Here is a 23824-nt window from a genome sequence, read left to right as displayed (position 1 = left end):
TAGGATCTTAATGCTTATATCTTCACTTTTTATATATTTTTTATAAATGTGTGTAGTATTTATCCAGTAACTGAAAGCTTTTACCAAGCAGAGTTATTTGATCAGTGTCCAGAAATAAATGTATTCTCTTAACATGCTAGAGTTGCTTATAAATTTCAAGCTGTTCTTCAAGTGTACCTAATCGTTAATGGCAAAGCTCTTTGCTAGCAGCTTCTTGATTTGGACCACAGGTCTTTCAGACTGTTAGGCAAATGATTGTACAAAAATTAAGGAAAAGGTTGGATCTTTAGAAAGATTGGAAGAGTGAAATACTGGGGATGATGGAAAAGGGAGCTGTTAGTGTAATTATTTGTACACATTTAGAAAATCTTTTAATTGGACCTTCTATGCAGTACCCTAGCCAGAAAATGGCTGAAATGCAGCAGAATCTACTAAGCCTGCCAATTCCTGTCCTGACATTGTGCAGATTACACATTAATTTATTCTTGGACTAGAGGGCTACAAAATCACTATTGTCTCTAAACCATTTCCAGAGTGCTGGCACAAAGCAGATAATATGCAGCACTGGAATTTATGTCTGAGAGGAAATTATTTGGCTAATATCAAGTTCATTATAACATCCTTGTTCAAAATGGCAGGTAGACTTACAAATAGCAGGGTAGACATGAGACAAACAAATATAATCCAAAGATACTTGAAATTAGAATGGTTGTAAAGCTATATGCAACAGCACAAAATAAACAGAATTAACATGCAGTGTCAGACTTAGAAATTCATGATACATGACACATATTTCTGGCTCTTCTATGCCCATATGAACCTTTGGTCAAGCAATTTATCTAAGGTTTTAGTTAGTGAGCAGAGGTAATATTTATAATGGATAAACAAGGCATGTAAACAACAATGTGTTATCAGAGACTGAAAAAGATACTGGAAACCAGCTAACCCTGTAGCTTTTCCAGTAAACAGAGCCAGGAAAAACTGTAAAATAGTTTCCCTCACTGACCAAACTTAGAAATTGTATCTGAAATCTTGAGAAACAGACTACTGCTTGTAGTATTCCCCATGAGACTAGACGACCGTCGATGTCAAAAGTAACAGGGTCTGCTCTCTGGCACCAGGTGGGATTTTACAGCTTTTATTCTCAAGTCCTGTCCTTCTTTGCTGGACTGTCCCAATGGCTCGCCAGTGCCAGAGAGACCTCGCCACTCCCCCATCGTGGCTTTTTCCCCAGGGGGCAGGGCCCAGAGGCAGGGACAGGGCACCACCCAATAAGGGAGAAGTGGGAGGGAACAGGGCGGGGTTACATTTCAGTGTGGGGGATGGGCAGATCATAGGATAGATACATAGAAAAAACATTACAAATCCAATGAAATATAAACCCAATTAATGCATTACAACAACTGCTATTGATGAAATATTGTTTGTAAAGCAAAATTAGCTTATGATAATTAAAGCAATTTCTTGTGTTCCCTGTGGATATCTCCAGAGGCAGAAATTTGATAGAATGAATGCCTGAAAACGACACTTTGGAAAGACAGATTTGTGTGCAGATGCATATCACCCTGGACATATATACACTTTTCCAAAATCATCTTAGGGTCTCATCTGTAAAAGGTAGGACTGAAAAAGGGACCATGGATCCAATATACAAAATTAATATAGAGTTGTACTAAAAGGAAAGTCAGGTAGTGGGCTTCTTAGATAAAGTCTTTGTTTACCAAAATAGCATATATCTTTCCCTTCTCAGTAGCACAGTATCTCTGTTGTAGCATAATCCTTTGAATCTCTTCATCTTGCCCACTTTCTCTGTTATTTTTTGCCTCTTACCATCACCATTTAATTCACTAGAACTTGGGGAAGTGTCTGTAAGGGTTCCTCATGGAAAAGTACCTGGGAACATTGGTTAGACAGTGGCTAAACATGATCTAGCAGTGAGTCCAGGTGGCCAAGAAGGTCAATGACATTCTGGCCTGTGTCAGTGATTGTGTGGTCAGCAGAACCAGGGCGGTGATTTTACCTCTGCATTCAGCTCTGGTGAGGCCACACCTTGAATCCTGTTAAGTTCTGGGCCTCTCATTACAATAAAGATATTGAGGGTCTGGAGTGTGTCCAGAGAAGGTGAAGGGACTGAAGCACAAGTCTGATGAAGAGCAGTTGAGAGAGCTGGGGTGTTCAGTCTGGAGAACAGGTGGCTCAAGGAAGATATTATTCTCTACAGTTGCCTGAAAGGAAGTTATAGAGAGGTGGCTGTTGGTCTCTTCTCCTAGGCAACAAGAGATAGGACAAGAGGAAATTGTCTCAAGTTGCACCAGAGAAGGTTTAGATTGGCTGTTAGGAAAAATTTCTTCATGTGAGCAGTTGTCAAGCTTTGGAATATCCGCTTCCCAGGGAGGTGGGTGCAGACAGCAAGGCTTTATGATACCTAGGTACTGATAGAAGTTTCTTTCAGGATAGGTCAGAAGAACAGACCTCTGCTCCAAACACCATGTCAATGCATTGAGGCAAAGAAAATGGTATTCTGAATAATTTCTCCTTACCCTCTCAACACATCTACGTTACACAGAAATTTCACCTGTTCCTGTTTTTAACTGATATGTAACTGCAGGTTTTTACATAATGTCCTGGCAGCTTATGTACTATTTAAAATAGGTTTTGTAAATAGTGATGCAGAAAGAAATAAGTCAAAAATAAAGGCAATCAACAGGAAGCTTGGCATGGCAAGAACATGAATATTCCTAATGATTGCTTTAAGGAGAATCACAGTTCAGAAGATTAAGTCAGATATCATGTTTGGAACATGTTAATGCTGTTTTTAACAGTAACAGAACACTGAAAGACCAGCTAAACATAACTTAGTAAGTAGCATGGTCATTGGATAGACTACTATGGAAACCTCCAAACCCCCTGAAAAAATTCATGTGATGCAGCAAATGCTCCAAAATATGGCAGTTATAATCTAGAAGTCCATTAATGTATTTTTTTCAATGTAAATTCATTAAACATCACTAAATTAATTATATTTCATCTTGTTTAAAAAATGAGAGAAAAAAATTTCATTGGGTGTTCAAGGTTTTTAATACCACCTTCCTTTAAAAAAAAAATTAAAAAAACGCCACAAAAATGTAGAAAAGGTTTGGTCATACAATACATTCCTGCTATGGTTCTTAGACTCTAAGATATATGAAACCTATTTCTTTGGGTTCTTTTTAATTTATTACTGCTACTAGAATATATACTAAACTCAATGTCAGTCCAAGGAAGCTACATAGAAGCTGCATAGTTAAATTTTGTGAAAATCTAAATTCACACACTTACCCACTACATTGTTTAAATGTAATATTGTAGTTTAATTTCCAAATACAAATAACTAGGGGTGTAGGGAAAAATTTTTACTAACTAATAGAAATAACTTGCTTACAAATGTCTTAAGCATTTGTACTTTTAGGAAATTATGAATGGATAAGTTCACTACAAAAAAAAAATATTGGATAGTATAATAAACTTTTCAGAGTGTAGAAGATCTCAGTCTTAGATGTAGTTTCTTTATTCTTACACAACATGAATGGTTAAATTGTCATCCTGAAATATTTGAAATTCAGTCTAAGAAGCATGGAGTGTACTCTGGTCTCTTTGATAACTACAGTTCTTAAAATAACCATGGGAAATTGCTATGTATGTGAAAAGAAACACCCTGGTTTACCAAGGCTTTTAGGAGAAACAGAAAAGTATATCACTATTGTGAATAAAGTGGAGAAAAATAATATAAAAATCATTAAGATGGCTGGTGTTTTTTCTCTTGGTTGAAGGTTGCTAATGAACTAAGTATATTCTGTGCAAACAGCTGCGTCAGTAAAGGAATTTGGGATGGCCTTCTTTTTGGTTTAAATTTAAGAGAATTATCCTTAGCACAGAGAAGGAAATGTCTTTTAATTGGTACCTACAGAATTACAGAGAAGAGAATTATAGTAGTCAGGTTGTGTCCCGCATATTTACTGAAAATATCTAATTTATTATATCTTTCATCTGATAATTATAAAGCTGTTAGAAAGTGAAATGTCAACTGTGTCAACTATACATGACTGGAATATCCAGCCAGTCTCCCAAACAGCTCCAGATGAAACAAGATCAAAAGGGGAGGACCTTGTTCTACTGATATATGATTGTCAGAAGGAAAAATAAGTGAAAGAAACCATGAACATGTTTACCATATGTTGAATCTATCTTTTTTTTCTGATTATAGTTGAGTACATTTCTAGTTATTAAAAAAGAAAAAGGAGGGGGAAAAACAAACAAACAAACAAACAAACAAACAAATCACTGCCCAAGACTGCGATCAAATATTAAACCTGTAATAACATGAAAAATAGTTCCGAAAAGTGCCATCAAACCATGCCTGAGTGTGATACATATGAGGCTGCCTTTAATTTAAGACAAGAGGATACAGACTCAGAAAGCAAGTCACAACTTTGCAAAATGGGAGATCAAATTTCTTTTAAGTGGTCTCTTTAAACAGTAGGAACTTTTCTACAGACATGCATATAGCTGTTACATATACTTTTTCTTGCACAGTTCAAGCTTACTTGAGCAGCTACAGTTACCTGCAAAAGAGAATAATGGAGTCACCATGCACCTAGACATAAAGAATAACTGGACCTACTGTGGCTGCCCGGAACATTTAGAAAGAGTAAATGGTTGGGAAGCCACTTTGCTGACTTTGCTGAATATAAAATGCAGCTTTGCAATTAAACAAGGAAGATGACAGCACCCTGGAGTTATAAATCTTACACTATGACTAATGCATAATTGCATGTTATCTGGAAAGAACTGACTTCCTTGACGGGGAATTAGGAAAGAGGAAAACTGTCATTATTGTGCTTTGGGAATCCAGAGAGCCAGCTATTTATTATTGTGCTGTCCATTCTTCTGCTTTCTCCCTTCAGTGAAGGAGTGCTCTTAATCCATTTGTTGTACCATTTATAGGTGATAAAGCCTAGCTCAGTGAGTATCAGTCATTTTAATTTGATTTATTCAGATGATGGAAGCCTAGTGTTGGTTAATGATTATAAAATTTGACTTCAGTCTTTGGTGTTCCTAGTGGAAATTGAACACCTTATAAATCCTTGGTGTATAGACAACATCCACATGACTTGGATAAATGACAGAACTCCTCTGAGCTTTCATCTCCTATTAAAATAAAATTCCTGAATGTTTGCTCATGAAATTATGATCATTATTGTTACGAATAAACCTCTGCTTTTTAAGTCATGTTCACATAAACAAATGTACAAAATAATTTTCATCATTCTTTCAGTTTGACATGAAGTAACCAATACCTCAGCATTTTCACTTGGTGCTAAAAGATGCAGGAGGACTGAAAGTCCAAATACTGCTTTTTTCAGTATTTGTATTAAATGAAATAAGAGTAAATGAAGAGTTAAACCACAGCATTTTTCCTATAGATGCATGTACTTTGCTTTTTTATTTCAGATAGTTAGAAAATTGTAATTTGGCACCACACTTTTGGCCAGCCTAGAGATTTATAGATTGCAGTAAATAAACACCATATTATTCTGTGACTTCGGCCAAATTTGTCTACTGAAGCCCTTTAATTTGTACCTTACCAAAAGTGCTTTATTCCATGGACAATACAGAAGGATAAAAGCCTTGCCTATCTACCTGAAATTCAACACTTAATGTTTTGAAAAAGAACCCCAAACAAGCCCAACGAAACAACCAATCAACAAGAAAACTAAAACTAAAATATTTTTCATTAAAAATGTCCTTTTAAACCCAGAACATTATTTAAAAAGTGGGACAAGAATTTAAATAACCCTCACAGATTAACTGGGTGAATAACTGGACACGTCCAGGGACCAGAAAGAGCATGCTGTAACTATTAGCTGTGATCCATGAAGCACAAAAATTCTTAGCTAGTCTTTGCTAATCAGGACCCAATACTTCAAAACAAAGCATGAATAAATTAGGAAAAAATTAAGAAAATTAGCAAACATTGCTAGTGGTCTCAGAGTTGCGACGTAAGATAGCATTAGATCGCATTAAATTTTAGCGGGAAAAATACATGTGGAGTAAATTATAGAAGTTCCTTCTAGTAATATTAAATATAAAATACAGAAAACCACTGCTTTTGGAAAATGGGAAGGTTTATAAAAACTATCTGCACAATTACCAATGGGAATAAATCTTGCAGTGGAATGCAGGTATGGATTTTTTAAGATCTTCTGAAATCTTTACAGTTTTCATCCTGCCCTATTGCCTTTTCAACAAGTGACAGGGAGGCTAAAGTGTGTGAGAACGAAGGTGTGTGAATTAGAGACTTCCTTGAGCTCTTTAAAAAACACTTCACACCTCTCCTCAAACCATAAACCCTTGACCAGCCCATTCTGCATGTTTGCATACATCCTTTGTTGTGCTCCAGCCATGTGAGCTGTCCTACTACCTCTGTCCTACTATCTCTGTTATTCCAACAATGTTGCTCCTCTGTGACTCCTGCTTGTGTCCCAGGCTGAACTGAGACAGATGTGCTTTCACCTTGCCTTACCATTTCTAATGTCACCCATGTGCCCATCATTCTGCATCCTTTGTTTATGTCTCCTGTCCATTGCTACCCAACTTAAATGTGGGTCAAAATGTCTGTTTCCCATGGATCTTAGTTTAAAATTATTTTCTTTTCAACTTGATTATGTAAGTATTGATACTGAAAAAGATCCGTTTTCCTCATTGTTCTCTAAAGACAAAACTGAGAACTAACAGGTGTCAAAAACAATTTTTTTTTTCACTCTTAGTTACACAGTTTTTACAGGTTCTAAGATGTATACAAAAATTTTAAATACACATACTTACAATTATATCAGAAAATAGTGTGAAATATGGGGGTCTGTCTCTTCTGTCATGTCTCAAGAGGAAATGGCCTCAAGTTGTGCCAGAGGCTCAGATTAGAAATCATGAAAAAAACTTCACTGAAAGAGTGGTTAGGCATTTGAATAAATTTCCCAGGGAGGTGATGGAGTCACCATCTCAGGAAGTGTTCAAGAAGCATCTGAATGTGGCACCTGGGGATATGGTTTAGGGGTGGTTATGGTGGTGCTTGGTTGAAGGTTGGACTAGATAATCATGAAGGTCTCGTCCCACCTTGAGTCTGCTGTGATTATTCAAATTTTATAATGCTGTGATATGATATCAAATCTTCAAAATTAAATACAAGAGGGAATTGTGATACAGAGAGAATTGATACGTAACTGCACACCAGGAAGTTTCTTTCTCTGAACTGTAAAATACCAGCCAACGTTAAGAATATATGGATTAGGAATGTTAAACTGATGAAGCAGCTAGTGATCCTAAATGGTCACAATTAAAGTTTTTGACCTCCTCTCAGTTTGCCTTAAAAAAATCCAGAATTAACTTGATGATATAGTGCAAAGGGAGTTTTTAGCCACAAACACTTTTGTGTAGCTGAGATAAGGTCACCTCCACTGATTAACAGAAATGCAAAAGAAATTTTATGTGCTACACTTGTACAGCTCTACCATCAAAGGTTTCATCCTGAACAAAACTCAGAAGGCCATCATACAAGATAAATGAATTAACAAAACAGACTGTTTACTTATATGTTCATTAAAGTCAGTTCTGTGAGAAATTAAATCTTTGCTGATGGAATCTTTCATACACATGTAGCAAAACTGCTACAATTTCATTATATTTTAATGCCCTTCCAGAGTCAAGATAATTTAAGGCAAATTGGTTTTAGCCTCTGAATTTGCTGAGCTGAATGAAAAGATGAGTAAATTTTGTAGAATTCCAAATTAATTTTAATAACACAACTGAATCATCTTCAGACTCTTTCTTCAGTGTACAATTGTAAATATTGGAACTTAAAAACAAGCTACAGGTTTGAAAACCATCCCACAAGACATCAAAAGTGATGTCTTAATATTTAAGTGAACCAGCAACACTTCTGCTAAATATGAGAACAAGGTTAATTAATGCTTAAGATGAAGATTCATGTTCCATAGGTGAATCAATCTTTAGGCTACGAAAGATGCAGTCTTAGACAGAAGTAGTCTTGAAGAATGCTAAAATGTCATGCTAGAATTTTAACAATAAAATCTTTCCCCTGCAAAAAACACTACTGGAAATCAGTTATTCCCTTGAGGAAATATTTGAAGGGCTTTAAATACACCCCAGAAAACTAGTTTGCTATGATTTCTGCCTTCCAGATGTAATTACAACTGAGTCATAAATTAGGATTTACAAAGTTATACCAAAATACTGAACAATATTTTCACAATTTCCATTTATATCCAGGTAAATTGCCATTTTAGTCAGAACCCAAAAGATATTGAAAGGTTTATCAAACCATAATTTCAATAATGCTAGGAAAGTATACAAGTCTGTTTAGAAGCCTATGGCAGCCAAAGGTTTCAGAGTAAGCAGCTTAGTAAATTGAGTTAATGAATCTGGGATTTACCAGTAATTACTTTCAAAGTATCTCAAATTATTTTATAAATATTATTTCTGCTAATTTGTAACTACAAAGGATTTTGCCAAGAATGGCATATAGAAAATGAACCTTAAAAAAAAGAAGAAAGAAAAAATTACCTTGCAAAACCAGAATTTACTAGCTCAAACTGGGATTAGGCTAGTTATACATTTAACACCCGTCCTCTTTGAATAGTCTTTAGGTGTTTATAACAAATAAAGATATAAATTTTAAATCAGTTGTGAAAGACTGAGTCTTTGCTGTAACTGACAAATCTAGTATTGTGTTTTGATGATTAACATAATGCTACACCATTACTTTTCCAGGTTTCTTCTTCCCATTCACTCATCTTGATTGCTCAGAGTAATCTTCACCCCTTTCCATTTCAGGTTTAATTCTTACTCTATGTTGTCCTCAGTGAAAATTTTGCAACATAATTTCAATGGCATATGTTAACATTAACAATTAGCACAACTTTTATGTCCTTTGTCCTTCATTAAGAAAAAAATTTAAGAAAACAGAAAAGCAGTGTTTCAAGCTTTTCATAAACGACCCAATCAATTTCCACCCGCTTGTGTAAGTCCTAATTCCCAGCTTTAAAATGGTGAGATTTAAGATTTTGGTATTCAAGAAATTTTATTTTGTTCAGTATTGGGTTAGATTTCTTGAATTTAAAATCTGATCTTTTTTTTTTCCTCTTCATTGCCACTCTCAGTTGTTATAATGATCTTTCATAATTAAATTTGATCTTATTGGTACTTTTCCTGTGAAAAGTACAAAGATAAGGTGTCTGTCTTTTCCTTACTTTGATGTGAACTACAACTTTCCCCAAATGTTCTTTTCCTGGAATAATTACATATACTTTCTTTCTTCTTTAAGCAGAATTTAATTTATTTAGAAAGAGTTAATTTCTGCTTCTTTTCCCAGTCTTCTCTATACTGTTTGGAGATGTAGTGTAGTTTTTTCAAATTAACATGGTTACCATACTGATGAGTTTAAATTATTTTGATGCATATATCTTTTCATTCTGGACTATATCACACCACCTGAGGGTTAGTCCACTGCTAATATAAGTTTTTAATGGAACTTAATAAAACTCCCTTCACTACTGATAGGAATTACCAAAATCACATAAAGATGTGCAAAGCCAGACTATGTAAACCAAGTGGAAGGATGACTCTGATGTTCTGGTTAATATTCTGTGGAGATATACATTTTTAAAGAAAGCACAAGTAAGAAAAACATTTTAAGATATTCAAAGCTTTGAAAATGTAAATCCTGATTAAAAAATGAAGCAATGAAGCTAATAAAAACTTTTCTGTTAGAAAAGTTTCCATAGTTAGATTGCTTTCTGAAAAATTGTAATTTTTTTTCAAGTGTGCTACTACAGTAGCACATCATTTCATGCCATAAGTTTTCAGTTTGGGAGCAGTTCTCCATCCACCCTAAGAAACTTCGTTATTTGACCACCATTATCATAAATGAAGAAGCACAGGTTCAAGACGTGAATTGATTGTATTAAACCCAATTAGAACTCCTGTGAACAATGTTGCCTACTTAAGGAGCATGTACAGTGTTACATCATTATTGCTGGTATACTTTCAGTGAATTAGGAATGCATTTAACAGGCACTATATATATTTGTAATATTAATATTGTTTTTATTATTAATATAGTAAAACTAGTATATTTTAGCATTAGTATTAGGAATATATGGTAATTCTAATACAGTAAACATTTCCATTTCTGCACCAATTTCCTGATTTACAACACATCAATAACTACTTAACTTCACATAATTCAGAAAAGTTTTACAACAATTTACAATCATAAGAAATCCATGGTTCTGGATTTCTAGTCACACATTAGAATTCACATTGCTATTCTTCAGGCTCAGGTTTTGGGGTTTCTTTCCACACAAGCAGACTGTCCATTTATGTTAAATGTCCCTGATAGTGAGTATCAGGTACTACCCTGAGAATAATACTAATATAAAGAGAAAATGTAAGTGGAGTAGGATACAGTAGTGAGCAATTTCAATGTTTTTTTTTTATAAATGAAAAGATTTGATTCTATTAGTATAAAAAAATTACACATTTTAAAGATGGCCAAAATAAAGAACTCACAAAGCTCTATTATTGTGAAAATTCAAAGTAACAAAAGGTATTATACATTTTATTATTTGAAAATTAATTGTGGGTATTATTTTGCAAATCTTCTCTGTCCTGCTTGAAAGCACACAGCATAGTACTTGAAAACACCCAACCATTATTCTACTATTTCAATAAAATAGTAGATATTTTCCTTCACCCAAAGAATCCTAGTTAATGTCTCTAATTCGAGGGAGTAGCATTGGCATTTGTAGACCATTTATATATTTTTTTAAATACCATACATAAGAATGTTAGCCATTCTAAGGCACTGGTTATGTCCCAAAAAGGATCTGTGGAACAAGCTCTGAAAAATTGCTCATATATAATTGCTTATATAAATACATCATACTAGAATTTTAGTTTTTGTTTTCTTTTCAATTTTCTCAAATAATCCAAAGTGTTTCTTATCCAGACTCATACAGCTATACTGGGGCTTTTCCCAAGAATAAGGAAGAATAACTATTTGTATATAAGAATTAGCTTCAGGCAGAAAACTGCTCATTCCCTGTGAGATGTAATTTATTCCTGCTTTTAAGTTAGTGCACTCTATTTTCCTTTTTGTATATTGTCAGTTCCAGTAGTTAATGCACTACATGGCATCAAGTGCAGTACTGTGACTTTATATCCTGCTTTGTTCTCTCCACAGCCTACAAAGACCAGCTTATAACAAAGATGCAAAGGATTATTTTTTTAAAAAAATCTTACTTTACTGCTTATATTACTAGGTTCTATTTGACACGATTTTATAAAATCATACATCCATCTGCAACTAAATATATATGTCTGAAATTCTTACACTTCTATATTATTATTTCTCGATAATTATGTGAAGTTTAATTTCAGTTGTTTTCTTTTCAAAATTTCATACGATTCTATGTCATTTATAAAAAAATACAATGATTAAAGAATTGGAAGGTCCTCAAGACACTTTAATTTAATTTGAAGCTACTCTCTGTTGTATCTGACCTAAAATGTACCTCATGAAGTTGAAATATTTATAGTCACGTATCTGTGTACTTACACAATTATACCAGTGACTTGCAATTAACAAATTTTTCAGTCCAGTGGGTTCTGCATAGAGGAAATGGCAAAATATTTAAATAGTGAGCTGAATATTCTAATTCAATTTTGATGCCTGTTAGATCACTTTTAAAAATAAGAGCTTATAAGTATCTCATTTCAGTTTATTTGGAATAAATCCAAGGAAGAAGAAGTAATAAATATTTATTTGGAGTAAATCCAAGGAAGAAGAAGAAGTTATAAATTATAAAGAGGTGTAAAAAGAAACATATATTAATAAGTACATACATACATATAGCTTGCAGGGGATTCACAGAATTCCCAGACTTGGATTCAGTATGTACCTCTTCAGCTTTTTACCTGTCATGGCAATATATGCAATATAACTCAATGTCTTCCCAGATAAACAGTAAAGAAAGCTGAAATGCATTTCATCAATGGAAAAAAACGAAGCTTGTCAATGGGTTGGGCACTTCTCTGATGGAAATACATGCTCATTTAGACAAGCAGAAGAACTAAGTCTCTCATTGAAAATACAAACAGAATCTTTATACTGACAAATATTTTGTAGCTATATGTACAGGCAATAATGAAAATATTTTATTAGAAAATCTAGGAATACAAATACAACTGTTTTCTGTACTTGAAATTTCTGAATTCTAAAAAAAAAAAAAAAAATTAGAATGGAGATTCTTACAACACACATTTAGAAATTAAAAAAAAAACAAACAAAACAAACAAAAAAACCCACAACAACAACAAACAAACAAACAAAAACCCAAAAAACATAAAAGTCAGAATACTTCCTTGATTATGAAAGAGTCTAATTTTTATAACTTTTATGGAATGAAAATATTATATATAAATGTTATTTATTACCCTCAATAAATTGTTTGTAGCTTGCTGCATTATGGAAAAACTGCAAGCTGCAACATTAGGTCAGGAATGGGTGATATAATTAAGCTTCTGTCACATTTCTTGATTAAAAACAACCTTATCACAGTTAATTTTCAGGGAAAAAGGTTTTATTTAAAAACTAGTCATGGATTGTGCATAATAATTCAAAGAAACACAGAACCAGTAAGGCTGGTAGGCAACAGAAAGGATGATGTGGTCCAAACTTGCTGCTCAAACAGGGTCAGCTAGAAACCATGGCACAGAATTGCATCCACCGGAGCTCCCAGCTCTTTCTCCAAGGAGCTGCTTTCCACATCAGCTCCCAGCCTATACTGGTCCACCAGGTTATTCTTCCCCAGGTGTAGGACTCTGCACCTGCCTTTGTTGAATTTCAGACAGATCTCTGTCTATCTTTTCAGCCTGTCAAGGTCTTTCTGAAGGTCTCACAGCACTCAGGTATAGGCCACTCCTCCAAGCTTTGTGTCATTGGTGAACTTGCCGTGGAGGCATCTGCCCTTTCATTCAAGTCATTGATGAATGAGTTAAACAATACTGGGCCCAGTATGGAACCTTGGAGGACGTGCTAGTGACGAACCTCCAACTAGACCCAGTGCCACTGATTACAACCCTGCTATTCAGCCAGATTTTAATTGGCCTCTGTCCAGTCATCCAGTCAACAGTTCCTGATTTTGTCTAAGAGGATTTTTGAGAGACAGTGTCAAGAGCCTTGCTGAAGCCAAGGTAGACAATATCCACTGCTCTCTCCCCTCATTGATCCAGGTAGTTCTTTCACTGTAGAAGGCAATCTGTTTGGTCAAGCCCCATTTACCTTTAGCAAATCCATGCTAAATACTTCTGGTTGCCTTCTTGTCATCCTTATGGATACAGATCACCTTCAGAATGAGGTGCTCCATCACCTTTCCAGGGACTAAAATCAGGCTGACTGACCAATAGCTCTCCATGTCATCCTTCTTGCCCTTTTTGAAGACCAGGGTGAGATTTGCTTTTTTCCAATCTCCAGACACTGCTCCTGATCACCACGACCTTGCAAAGGTGACTGTGAGTGACCTCGCTATGGTGTCCAGAAGCTCCCTTATGGATACATTCTGTCAGAGCCCGTGGGCTTGTGGACGTCAAGTGTGGATAGGTGGTGTCCAACTCCATCTTTCTTCACCAAGGAAAAGTCTTCCTTCTTAGACTCCTTTACCCTGGACTTTGTCAGATAACCCTGAGGGCTGATTGCATCAGTGAAGACTGATGCAAAGAAGGCATTTGAAACCCTGCCTTCTCTGCATCCCCTGTTACCAGGATCACCCTTCATTTACTAATGAGCTCACATTATCCTTTTGTTTTTCTTCTGTTATTGATGTATTTTGAGAAACCCTTCTTGTCCTGGACATCCTTGGCCAGATTTAATTGCACATGGGCCTTGGCCTTCCTGATCTCATTTTTACTGACAATGACAATCTGACAATCTCTCTATATTCCTTCCATTTGGCTTGATGCTGCTTCTAACTCCTGTGTATTTCCTGTGTGTGTTTGAGTAATGACAGGAGCTCTTTTTCATCCATGCACACCTCTGTCCACCTTTGCCTGATTTTTGGCTCATTGACATGCATCATTATTGGTTCTGGAAGAAGTCATCCTTGGATATCAACTAACTCTCTCGGACCCCTCTCCCCTGCAGGACCTGTTTCCATGGGATTCTTCCAAGAAATCCCTGAAGAGGCTAACATCAGCTCTCCTGAAGTCCATGGTTGTAGACTTACTTGCTGCCCTGCTTCCTCCTTTCCAGCTTCCTCCATAGATCCACATTTTCATAGTCACTGCACCCAAGGCTGCCCCAAACTTCACATCTCCAAGAAGGAGATGCTGTTAATATGAGGTTGAGCAACTCACCCTTCCTTTTGGGATTCTCTACTACCTGTGATAGGAAATTGTTATCAGTTCTTTCAAAGGAACACCCTAGAGTGCGTGTGCTTTGCTGTGCTGCTCCTCCAGCAGATAGCAGGGTAGATAAAGTCTCTCTTAAGAACCCGTCCCTATGACTTTGAGGCTGTTTCAAGCTGCCTGGAGAAAGCAACTTTCTCCTACAGGCTGCCCGTAGTATGCGACGCTAGCAGTGTCACCTTTATTAATCTGCTCTTTGATCTGAGTCCATAAACTCTCAACTTGCTTGCCATCCACCCTAAGGCAGATGTCAGTACATTTCAGGTGTTGTCTCATATAGAGAGCAACTCTACCACATAGCTGACCACAAAAAATAAATATAATTTAGCTTTCTCGTAATTAGGGTACTTTTCCCCCCCCCCCCCCACTTCTAATAAAGTAACAATGTTTTAATAAATATGAAATCATGCAGGTGAAAAACTTTGTGTATTCAGATAATGTTCAGCTAGAAAGAGGATATGAAATAAAGCAACCATTAAATATGTCTGCTGTTTTCTCAATAAAATCTTATGGAGACAAGTAAAGGAACTAACCTCTTTGAGGAATAACTCTTTTCTTCATGAATAAAATTTGGCATAAAAATATATAACTTAAAAATGCAAATATTGGTATAATTTAACAAATTAAAAATTAAAGCATTTAGTAGGGTATCCTGTATAAATGCTTGTGACATTACAAAACACTGTTGTTTCCAATGAAATTTCCCACTTTGAGACCTCAATCCATAATAATCACATTGCTAAAGCACAAGCATGACCTCTTCCTCATCTCTTCATTTAAAGTGAAGGTAATGTAAGACGAATTATCTAAAATAAGAAGGGAAAAAACAAACAAACAAACAAACAAAACCAAAACAAACAAACAAACAAAACCTCCTCAAACTTACTTGTTCTTTTTATTTGTTACTTGTTACTTGTTATTTGTTTTTTAATTATTACTTGAATTGCAAGAGGCAGATGACAATGATATTTACACACTGGTGATGTACAGACATTTATGATCTTAAGTCTGCTGACTTCTGTGTGTGCCTCAAATACATTTTTTTTCTGAAATGTAAAAATAAACAAGCAAACAACCAACCCCAAAATTAATATTGAATAAAATATTCTTTTTTTCTGTTCTTGGGGTATTTCTTGCTTGTGTCAGGATCCTCTGTGTTAGATGTAATGACCATTGTTAGGGAACAATAAGACATTTATCATAGAAAATCTTTAAGGATGAGCATTTAATTAAAGAGTCTCCATGGCAAACAGTGAGAGAGAGATAAGAAGATCATTAGTCTGTAATCACCTTTAGCAACCTTTTGCGGAATCCTGTGTTGGATAATTGTATTAGAAAAAATTAGGAGAGATTAATTTGAATGGAATCACAAGAGTCCATTTTATATGTAAAGTTAGGTATTTCTGTTATAAAACAATGACTCATAGAAGGAACTCTTGAAAATAGTTGGTTATTTTTCTTTTATTAGACATGATCCAAAAGTACCTTAACAGCAATTTGTGCATTAAGGCTTTCAGCCATTATGTTAAGACTTAAATCAAGAATCTTATGTTTCAGTAATTTGTAACCACCATTATTAAAATATATATCTTGAGTTTGGTTGAGGTTTTCTTTGGGGTTGGTTTGTTTTTGGTTTTTTTTTTTTTTTTTTTGGGGGGGGGGTGTTGTTCATCAAACTTTTACCCTTAAATTCCTCACTGCTATTGATTAAAGAATTGTCTTCTCAAAAAAATGTTATCCTTCTGCATAGGTTTCGCAGTTAATCAAGCTGTTGTCTTAATCCTCTTTCATATACATGGAAAAGTTTTAGTCCCTCAGTCTCTAGAGAAAATGACAATTTTGAAACCTAACAGAACTTGTTTCTTCTTTTTCTGAATCCTTTCCAATTTGTTAACTTTATTTTGCCTTAAGAAACGACATTGTGCAGATAATGACTTCTCTTAACTGTGAGTTAAAAAAAATGGTTTTCATATTCTCATGTAGTACACTTCTTACAAACTAGTAATGTCTAACCACAGGGCTACTTTGGGAGTTTATCACACCAGTTCAAATTTACACAGTATATTTTCATCTCCCCTTGGAGCAAAACCAAAATATATCCAAAGAGCTCCTGAAAAATGTTGTATCAAAAAGAAGAATGTGTAACTCATTCAAGAATAATACCATTTTTTATGCCATTTATTTCAAAATTGACAGATTGAGAATTTGAGCAGTGGAGCCCATTAGACTTCAATTTTGTTACAAATGTAAGTCTTCTGCAACTTAACATGTTCTCATCATATCTTTTGCATTCTCATCTCCAGAAACAAAATTTTGATATATGCCTTGATTTTATATCTCCTTCATTATTAGTTAGCATTTTTCTGGGAAATAAGAGTGGAAGATTCAGAAGTTATAAATATTTTTACTGGAAAATAGCATTATTAAAAATAAGTTTGCGATTTTTTTCAGGACTATGGATAAATATATTAAATAGGTCTAAGCCAAGAATAGGAAATGAAAGTATGGTATTTCCAATGACACATTTTTCTCATACATAAGTAATTTTTGGAGTGCTGGTTAATCACATTTTAACCAATTTGTATTTATTGGAATGGTAATTTCAGGTGGAATGGGTTTGTAGCCTCTGCAATACTTCATCAATGTTTTTAGACAAATATAAATGTTGCATTCTGTAAAATTAACCTGTGACTCTAGAAACTGATTCCAAGGTTACCTCATATATTGTTGTTGATTGTGTATAGTGCCTTCATTTTATTGGAATAACCTCCATTTGCTGCTCTGCAAACATTATCTTTAACAATAATGTATCTTTAACAATATTTCTTCCAGAAAATAAGATCTGCCCATAATACAGGGTTCCTTACTACAGCTATATTTCTAATATGAGCAAGGGAAAAGGATTTGACCTACAATATTTGTTAGAATACAAGGGATATCCCATATAGAAATCTTAAGATGACATAATGTTGGGGATTAAGTTTTCCAGTGGAATTTCCACACCCCCCCCCCCCCGCCATAAGTTGCTAGGAGACTAAATACTGATAGTTAAAGGGTGCTCAACACGGACAAAGGGAGTTGTTCACTTAGTTTTGGGGGAGGGAAAAGGCTCCCAGGGAGCTGAGGGTGGTAGGCTCACTGCTCTCGGTTTTCCGGGGTGGGCGGTCGAGCGACTGGTAGCTGCGTGGAGTGTGGTCCTGGGAATTCTATCATCTGTTGGAGCGCCCAGGAATTCGGAGTTTCATCACTGCCCTGGGATTTGAATTCCTCATTCCTAGAGAGGCCTGCCTCTCCCTAGCAGACATCTGTCTTTTCAAACCGAGACACTAAACCTTGTGGTAGCATCATGGAAAGCAAGAACACGGAGACAAGAGGTCTGCAGTGCAGAGTTGCTCCTCCAGAGAGAGAGCAGCCTGTTTATTATATTACATTTTTATACATTTGTGGGTTGGGTTGTGGATTGGCTTCTGGGGTTACTACATTTCACCCCACTGGCCAGACCAGCTGTCAGTTACATTATTTTCAGGCTAGAAGTATATAAACAAAGGACAGGGAATGAAAACAAAAGGTTTGTTTATGTTCGCATGCGTGAGAAGAGCAAAAATTGTTCCTAATATTGTGCAGAAACTAAAGAAACTGACTCCATCTTATGAACAAGTAGAAGGCTTTAAAAAAACTCAGAAAAAACAGGGTGACAAAACCTGACTGACAATGAGGTAAGACCCCGTAACTCAATTGTTTTGGCAATTTCATATTTCTATTTGCTCAATAACCAAGTTGACAAAGAGTTGCTCAACAGCCACTAGACAAAAAAAACAGGGCTTAGGCAGCACTAATAGACAACAAATCTGCATTCCCATAGCTGTAAGTATGTTGTATACAGACGTTTATGTTCTACTTATTATTAGGTTTCTAGCTCTTATTACATAACATATCTTTTAAAATAAACTATAACTATAATTTTAGTAGAATATTGATCTAAAAATTAGAAGGTATGTATGCTGAGATACATCATATATGTGAGCAAGAGAGTAAAATATTCAAAAGAGGTGTTCTTTAATCATAGTTTAAAATTAATTATTAATACTGAGATTAAAAATTGTTAATACTAATGTATATATTCAAGAACATGGGATTTGCCTTACCTCTACAGATAGGAACAGGGAAGTCCCACGATGCCGTAGTGACAGAGTTAGCTATGCAAGTAAGCTGTGGGTGTCCATCCAAAATATATCCAGTTACACAGCTGTATCGGATTTTGTCACCAACGTCAAATCTTGTACCATACAAAATACCCTTTGGTGGAACTCCTGGATTGCCACAGGAACTGCTCTGTAATTCTGGAAAATATATGTATTTATGACTAAAAATGTTTTTATACTTAAAATGTTATAAATAAATTTTGCTTTTGAACATGGAACACAAATTAAGGCAACTTTGGACAGATAGTGTGTTTTTATGGATATTATGCAACTCAACACTGAAAATCCATTGCTGACTTAGTGTATTTAACACTTGCTTAAATACCCATATATCCAAAGGTAAATGAAAATAAGCATGATGTTTTCCTTAAGTTATAGCTAATGATACATTCATATTTCTTTATTAAATTGATCCAAAAAAATTCATTACATAAGAACAGAAAACAAAACAACTTGATATATTTCTGACTTTCAAGTTATAAAAATGCAAAAAAATAAACAAAATTTTAATACAAACATGTAAGCACATTAGATTCAAATTGAACAAAATTTGGAAGAAAAAAAAATAATCAAGAAAAGAGAAAATTTTAACAAGCATAAGCCTGAGCATGATCAGGAAGCTGTTTAATGATTTAATAGGTCTTAGATAATGAAGAAAACAGAGAAGATATTGTGGATAACTGATTTCTGAACAAAGAATTAGTTAATTTAATAATATGAAATACCACAGATCTGGTAACTTCTATAATACAGAGCTTTAAACCATTGAGAATCCAAAATTACTCATGCCTGCTCTTAGTCTGATCTCTGAGGCCGTTCATTAGAGTTCAGTTTCTGTAGCTGGTACTCACACTCCAACTGCGTACCCTTTTGACTGGTGTTTCAGCATCATAAATGGCTTGATTACAGCATTTTCAGCCATTTACTGCCCAAGTCCTTTAGTTAATGGACATTAAAACATAGATTTTGTGCAAGTGTGAACAAAAGATCTTTCATAAACTCATCCTGAGCTCTTCAAAGCTTGTACCAAGTATACTTATTAGCCTAATGCTAACAGAGAAGAGGCAAATCAGATGTTTGGATTCAAACCAAATTCCCTAATCTAAAAAGGAAAATTATGGAAGAAGAGAGGGTTATGTATGTATTGTTTTAATTTCTTTTCCTGAATTCCATGTGACTAAAACATTATTCAGTAGTCCTGATGTGCTCATGAGTGTGTGCACAACATATTTAAATATCTAATCTGTTGTAGGTTTCAATTAAAGAAAAAAGGTTTAAACGCTTATTAAAACAATCAGTATGTCTCCCAGCATTCATCACATTCTCAAATTTCAATGCCCAGACTTCAAACCAAGAGCTAGGATATACTATTAGATTTCTGATACTTTTCTGATACCAGCCATGAAACAAAATTAATGTAACAGTTATTAAAAGGTAGAATCCACTCTAATCATAAATACATTCTCTATGTATCCATGCATATATAAACACAGTATATAAAATATATGCTAACAATGAGTTAGTTTGCAAGTTTTTATTTACCAATCATGTTTTGATGTGAATTTGTTAAATATGCATATTAGTTGCTGATGTCATTGCTGCTATTTCCTGCTTTCTCTTACATAATAAACTGTGGGTTTGGATTTGACTTTCATTACCTTGCTCAATAACACAACACAGAAGTAGGAAAGTAGCCTATTTCACCTTGGTCACTTCAAAGCTTACCTAAAGAATTTATATTCTTACCACTACTTTATTAAAGTGTTCTGTACTGAGACAACAGCCCCCTGCCCTCGAATCTGCTCCCAAGCTCTACAAAGAAGGCAATGCTACAGCTACTCCTGCACATTTGTGCAAAATAATTTCTTTTAAATCCTCTAACAGTTTTCAAGGCTATTAAATTTGTTATTTGTCAACACAGCATGCCAAAATGAAGGTAAGAATATCTCCTTGTGGATTTTGGTTATCATATGAATCATATTATATTAACTTGAAAACTCAGCCTGTACACAGTGTTTTTATTTTCAACTTCTCCCAGAAGATGAAGCCTGTATTTCTTAGGGCCTTGTAAAAAGGTTGCACAAAGATTCCCTGTCCTTTGAAATACGAAATATAAACATTAGCAATGGCACTACCTAAAATTGCTTCCTTTACTTTTACTGCTGTCTCACCAAGAATTACCCAGAGAAGGCAATTTATTCTTGTGAAATTACATTACATTTTAAAGTACTCATTAAAAATCACCCTCCTTCTAAAATAAAATTAATTTTCCAGTTGCAATACTATATGACTCATCTAAAAGGAATTCTTGGCATTTCTCATTAACTTTTTAACTTTATGAAAGTGGCCTGGGATTATGTTACTTCTGACCCTTCAAGCCATTTGTTCCTGATTCTAGATAAGAAAGCAGAAAAAATAAATTGTACACTTTTAAGTATATTAATTTATTCAGTGAGTATTTTCATTTTGAACATCTACAAGTGCCTTATCTGGCGACGGGAGGGAGGTAATTTACCAAGTAACTGCATTTGGCTTCTTTGATAGGTAGTATCTATTTTCAAACTGAATGTGACAATGTACTACCAATGCTTTGGCATTTAAAGCTATGGATTTTTACCCTAAGATTGTCATCTGTCAGGGAATACAGGAATTGAGAAACTAGATTGTAATTTTTATTCAGCTCTGCACAGGATCTTGACTTCAGTGACATTTTGATAATCACTAATGATATGAAGGGTGGAAAAGTATTTCCTTTTAAATTTGCCATCTTGTAGTTTGGTTGAACTTCTCCTTGTTCATGTAGTCTGAAAATAAGCATAACTGAATTTTTTATACCTTCCTACTTTTTTTTTTGCATTTTTCTGTATTATTTCTCATCTCCCTTTCAAAGCAAGCTGCCCCAAATGTTTCATTGTCTCTCCAAGCAGGAATTTTCTTTGTCCTAGATTTAATTTTGCAAACAAGGTATGTATGAATGTATTTGTCCTCTTCTTTTTTTTTTTTTTTTAACATAATGTTAAAAATATGAAGCTTAAAATATCCTTCAATGCTGTTCAATTATTTTCTATTTAATTACTTCTTATTAAGGCTATTGTAAATTCTCTTAAAAAGCTGTGAGTAAAATGTATCTGGGAGAGTTCTTCTTAGCAGGAGTGGACTTTTAAAGACTTTAATTAGCAGAAATTCAGCTCCTTATCTTATTATTATTAAAATATTAAAATTAAATACCATTTATATATATATTTTTATATATATATGTGTGTGTGTGTGTGTATATATATATATATATATTAATTTATTTTTTTTTCCCAAAAAGCAAGGCTAGGAGAACTTTAGACTCTCTGTCAGCATTCACCCTGGGAAAACCAAATCAGAATCAGGCATAAAAAATCCAAATTTACTTGCTTTTTATTCAGATTTTAAGTCAAGAATGTTTGGGGTTTTGTGGGGGTTTTTTTGGTTTTTTTTCCTGTTATGATATCTATGAAATCAAGGTTAACACTATCCTCACCAAAGTGTTTCAACACGAAATTTATAATTTGATGTCTAAATATACAAACCAAGTATTTTCACATATTCCAGTAATAAGGGCATTTATCATAGCACTGTATTCCATTAAGCTTAGTTAGGAATACTACTGTCCTTCACACACTGTTTTATTCTAGAATTTGGAATATAAATAATTTTTCTTTTTTAAAGGGTTGATCCATACTTTTTTGTAGCTTTTGTTGCAGCTGTTGCAAATCATGATGATGCCATTTTTCCCACAATAAAGTGAGAGATACTGTCAATACATACATCTTCATGAGCACTCACTTATTGCAAGGTGTATGCAATATCCCAATACTGGCTAATATTTGTTTCATGTAGGGCTTTTGAAATTAAATACTCATGGTACCCCTACGCTTCCTGTTCAGATATCTCCCCCTATTACTGCGTGGTACCAGTCCTAAACTGTTCACTTGTGTCTACTACTCCAAACAGTAATTCCTCTGTCATGCAAACATGAATATCAATATGTTATTCTAGGGGACACTCCAGTTGTCATTTGGGACAGGATGTAGTGTACTGGAAATACTAGAATATGTCCGTAGATGGATATCCCTTGGAAAAGCTGTGCATATGTACTCTGACTTACTGACAAACAAGAATGTTTTGGTATTGATAACTCAAGACTGATTTCAGAAGTGCTGCATGTAGTATGTGTGTGGCTGTAGGAAGGGCTACACATTCTAAAGGTCCCATATACTAGGACAGGTGATGTCTTTGTAAAAAGAAGTAGCCTGAAATTGCCTTGTCCAAAATTCGTCTACATTGGATCTTATAATAGTTTTATTTTTTTTTAAGTTGTCCATTGTTTTCCAAAGATTTTATGAACTAAAAAAGTAACTTAGTCACATAGCTTATAACTCATAATAATTTGCCTTTTTTCTCAAAACTTACATTTTGCTTACTTTCTATTCTGTCCTCATTCACATTGCTCTGAATATATGAGTAAGCGTGATCTAGATTTGAATCTAATAGGGACTAGAAGAATTAACTGATGAGAACAGAAATACTGTTGTCTTCCTACACACTTACAGAAAAATACATATACATTCATGTTTCACTTGAGATTACAGAGTGAAGGAAACCACAATAAAAATTTGGAGTAGGCAATATAAGTGCAGAGAAGGAAAAAAAAAGAAAAACTTAATACTGAAATATCAATTTAACTGCACAAAAATCTAAGATTTGGAGAGTAAAGATACATTTTAAATTAATGCTTTAAAAGTCTATCATAAATAACACAAATATATTAAAACAGTTATTGAATTTTAAAAATTCCCTCCCCCAAAATCCTCTTTCCTTTCTAAAAGTTCAACAACAAAAATGGTTATCTCTTGATTCCAACAGATTTGTCACCTTAAGATGCAAGTGCAGAATGAAGAGTCACTGTTCTGAAATGCACTTTTGTTTATAACAGTGACAGAAACTCTTTGCCTAGTAAAAAAAAGTTCTCCTAAGTTTTTCTTTTAATTTCTGTGTTTTTTCTGGATAAGTCAAAAGAGACTGTCATATTCTGGTGTCTAACTATAAATACTCAAGCAAGAGGAAGTGTG

At 34.5% G+C, this 23824-nt stretch overlaps 1 protein-coding gene across 3 annotated transcripts in view; it reads right to left on the bottom strand.

Annotated features, from left to right (window-relative positions):
- CSMD3 (CUB and Sushi multiple domains 3) overlaps positions 1-23824 on the bottom strand; it is a 612124-nt gene that overhangs the window by 443167 nt on the left and 145133 nt on the right. For all 3 annotated transcript variants that reach the window (XM_040070587.2, XM_040070596.2, XM_040070605.2), the window contains exon 4: positions 18666-18860. In XM_040070587.2, the coding sequence (XP_039926521.1) occupies positions 18666-18860 (195 nt within the window). The remainder of the gene's footprint in view (positions 1-18665; positions 18861-23824) is intronic.

The sequence above is a fragment of the Hirundo rustica genome, chromosome 1, assembly GCF_015227805.2.
Source record: "Hirundo rustica isolate bHirRus1 chromosome 1, bHirRus1.pri.v3, whole genome shotgun sequence".
NCBI classification, from domain to species: domain Eukaryota; kingdom Metazoa; phylum Chordata; class Aves; order Passeriformes; family Hirundinidae; genus Hirundo; species Hirundo rustica.
This window is presented reverse-complemented; position numbering and strand designations above follow the sequence as displayed.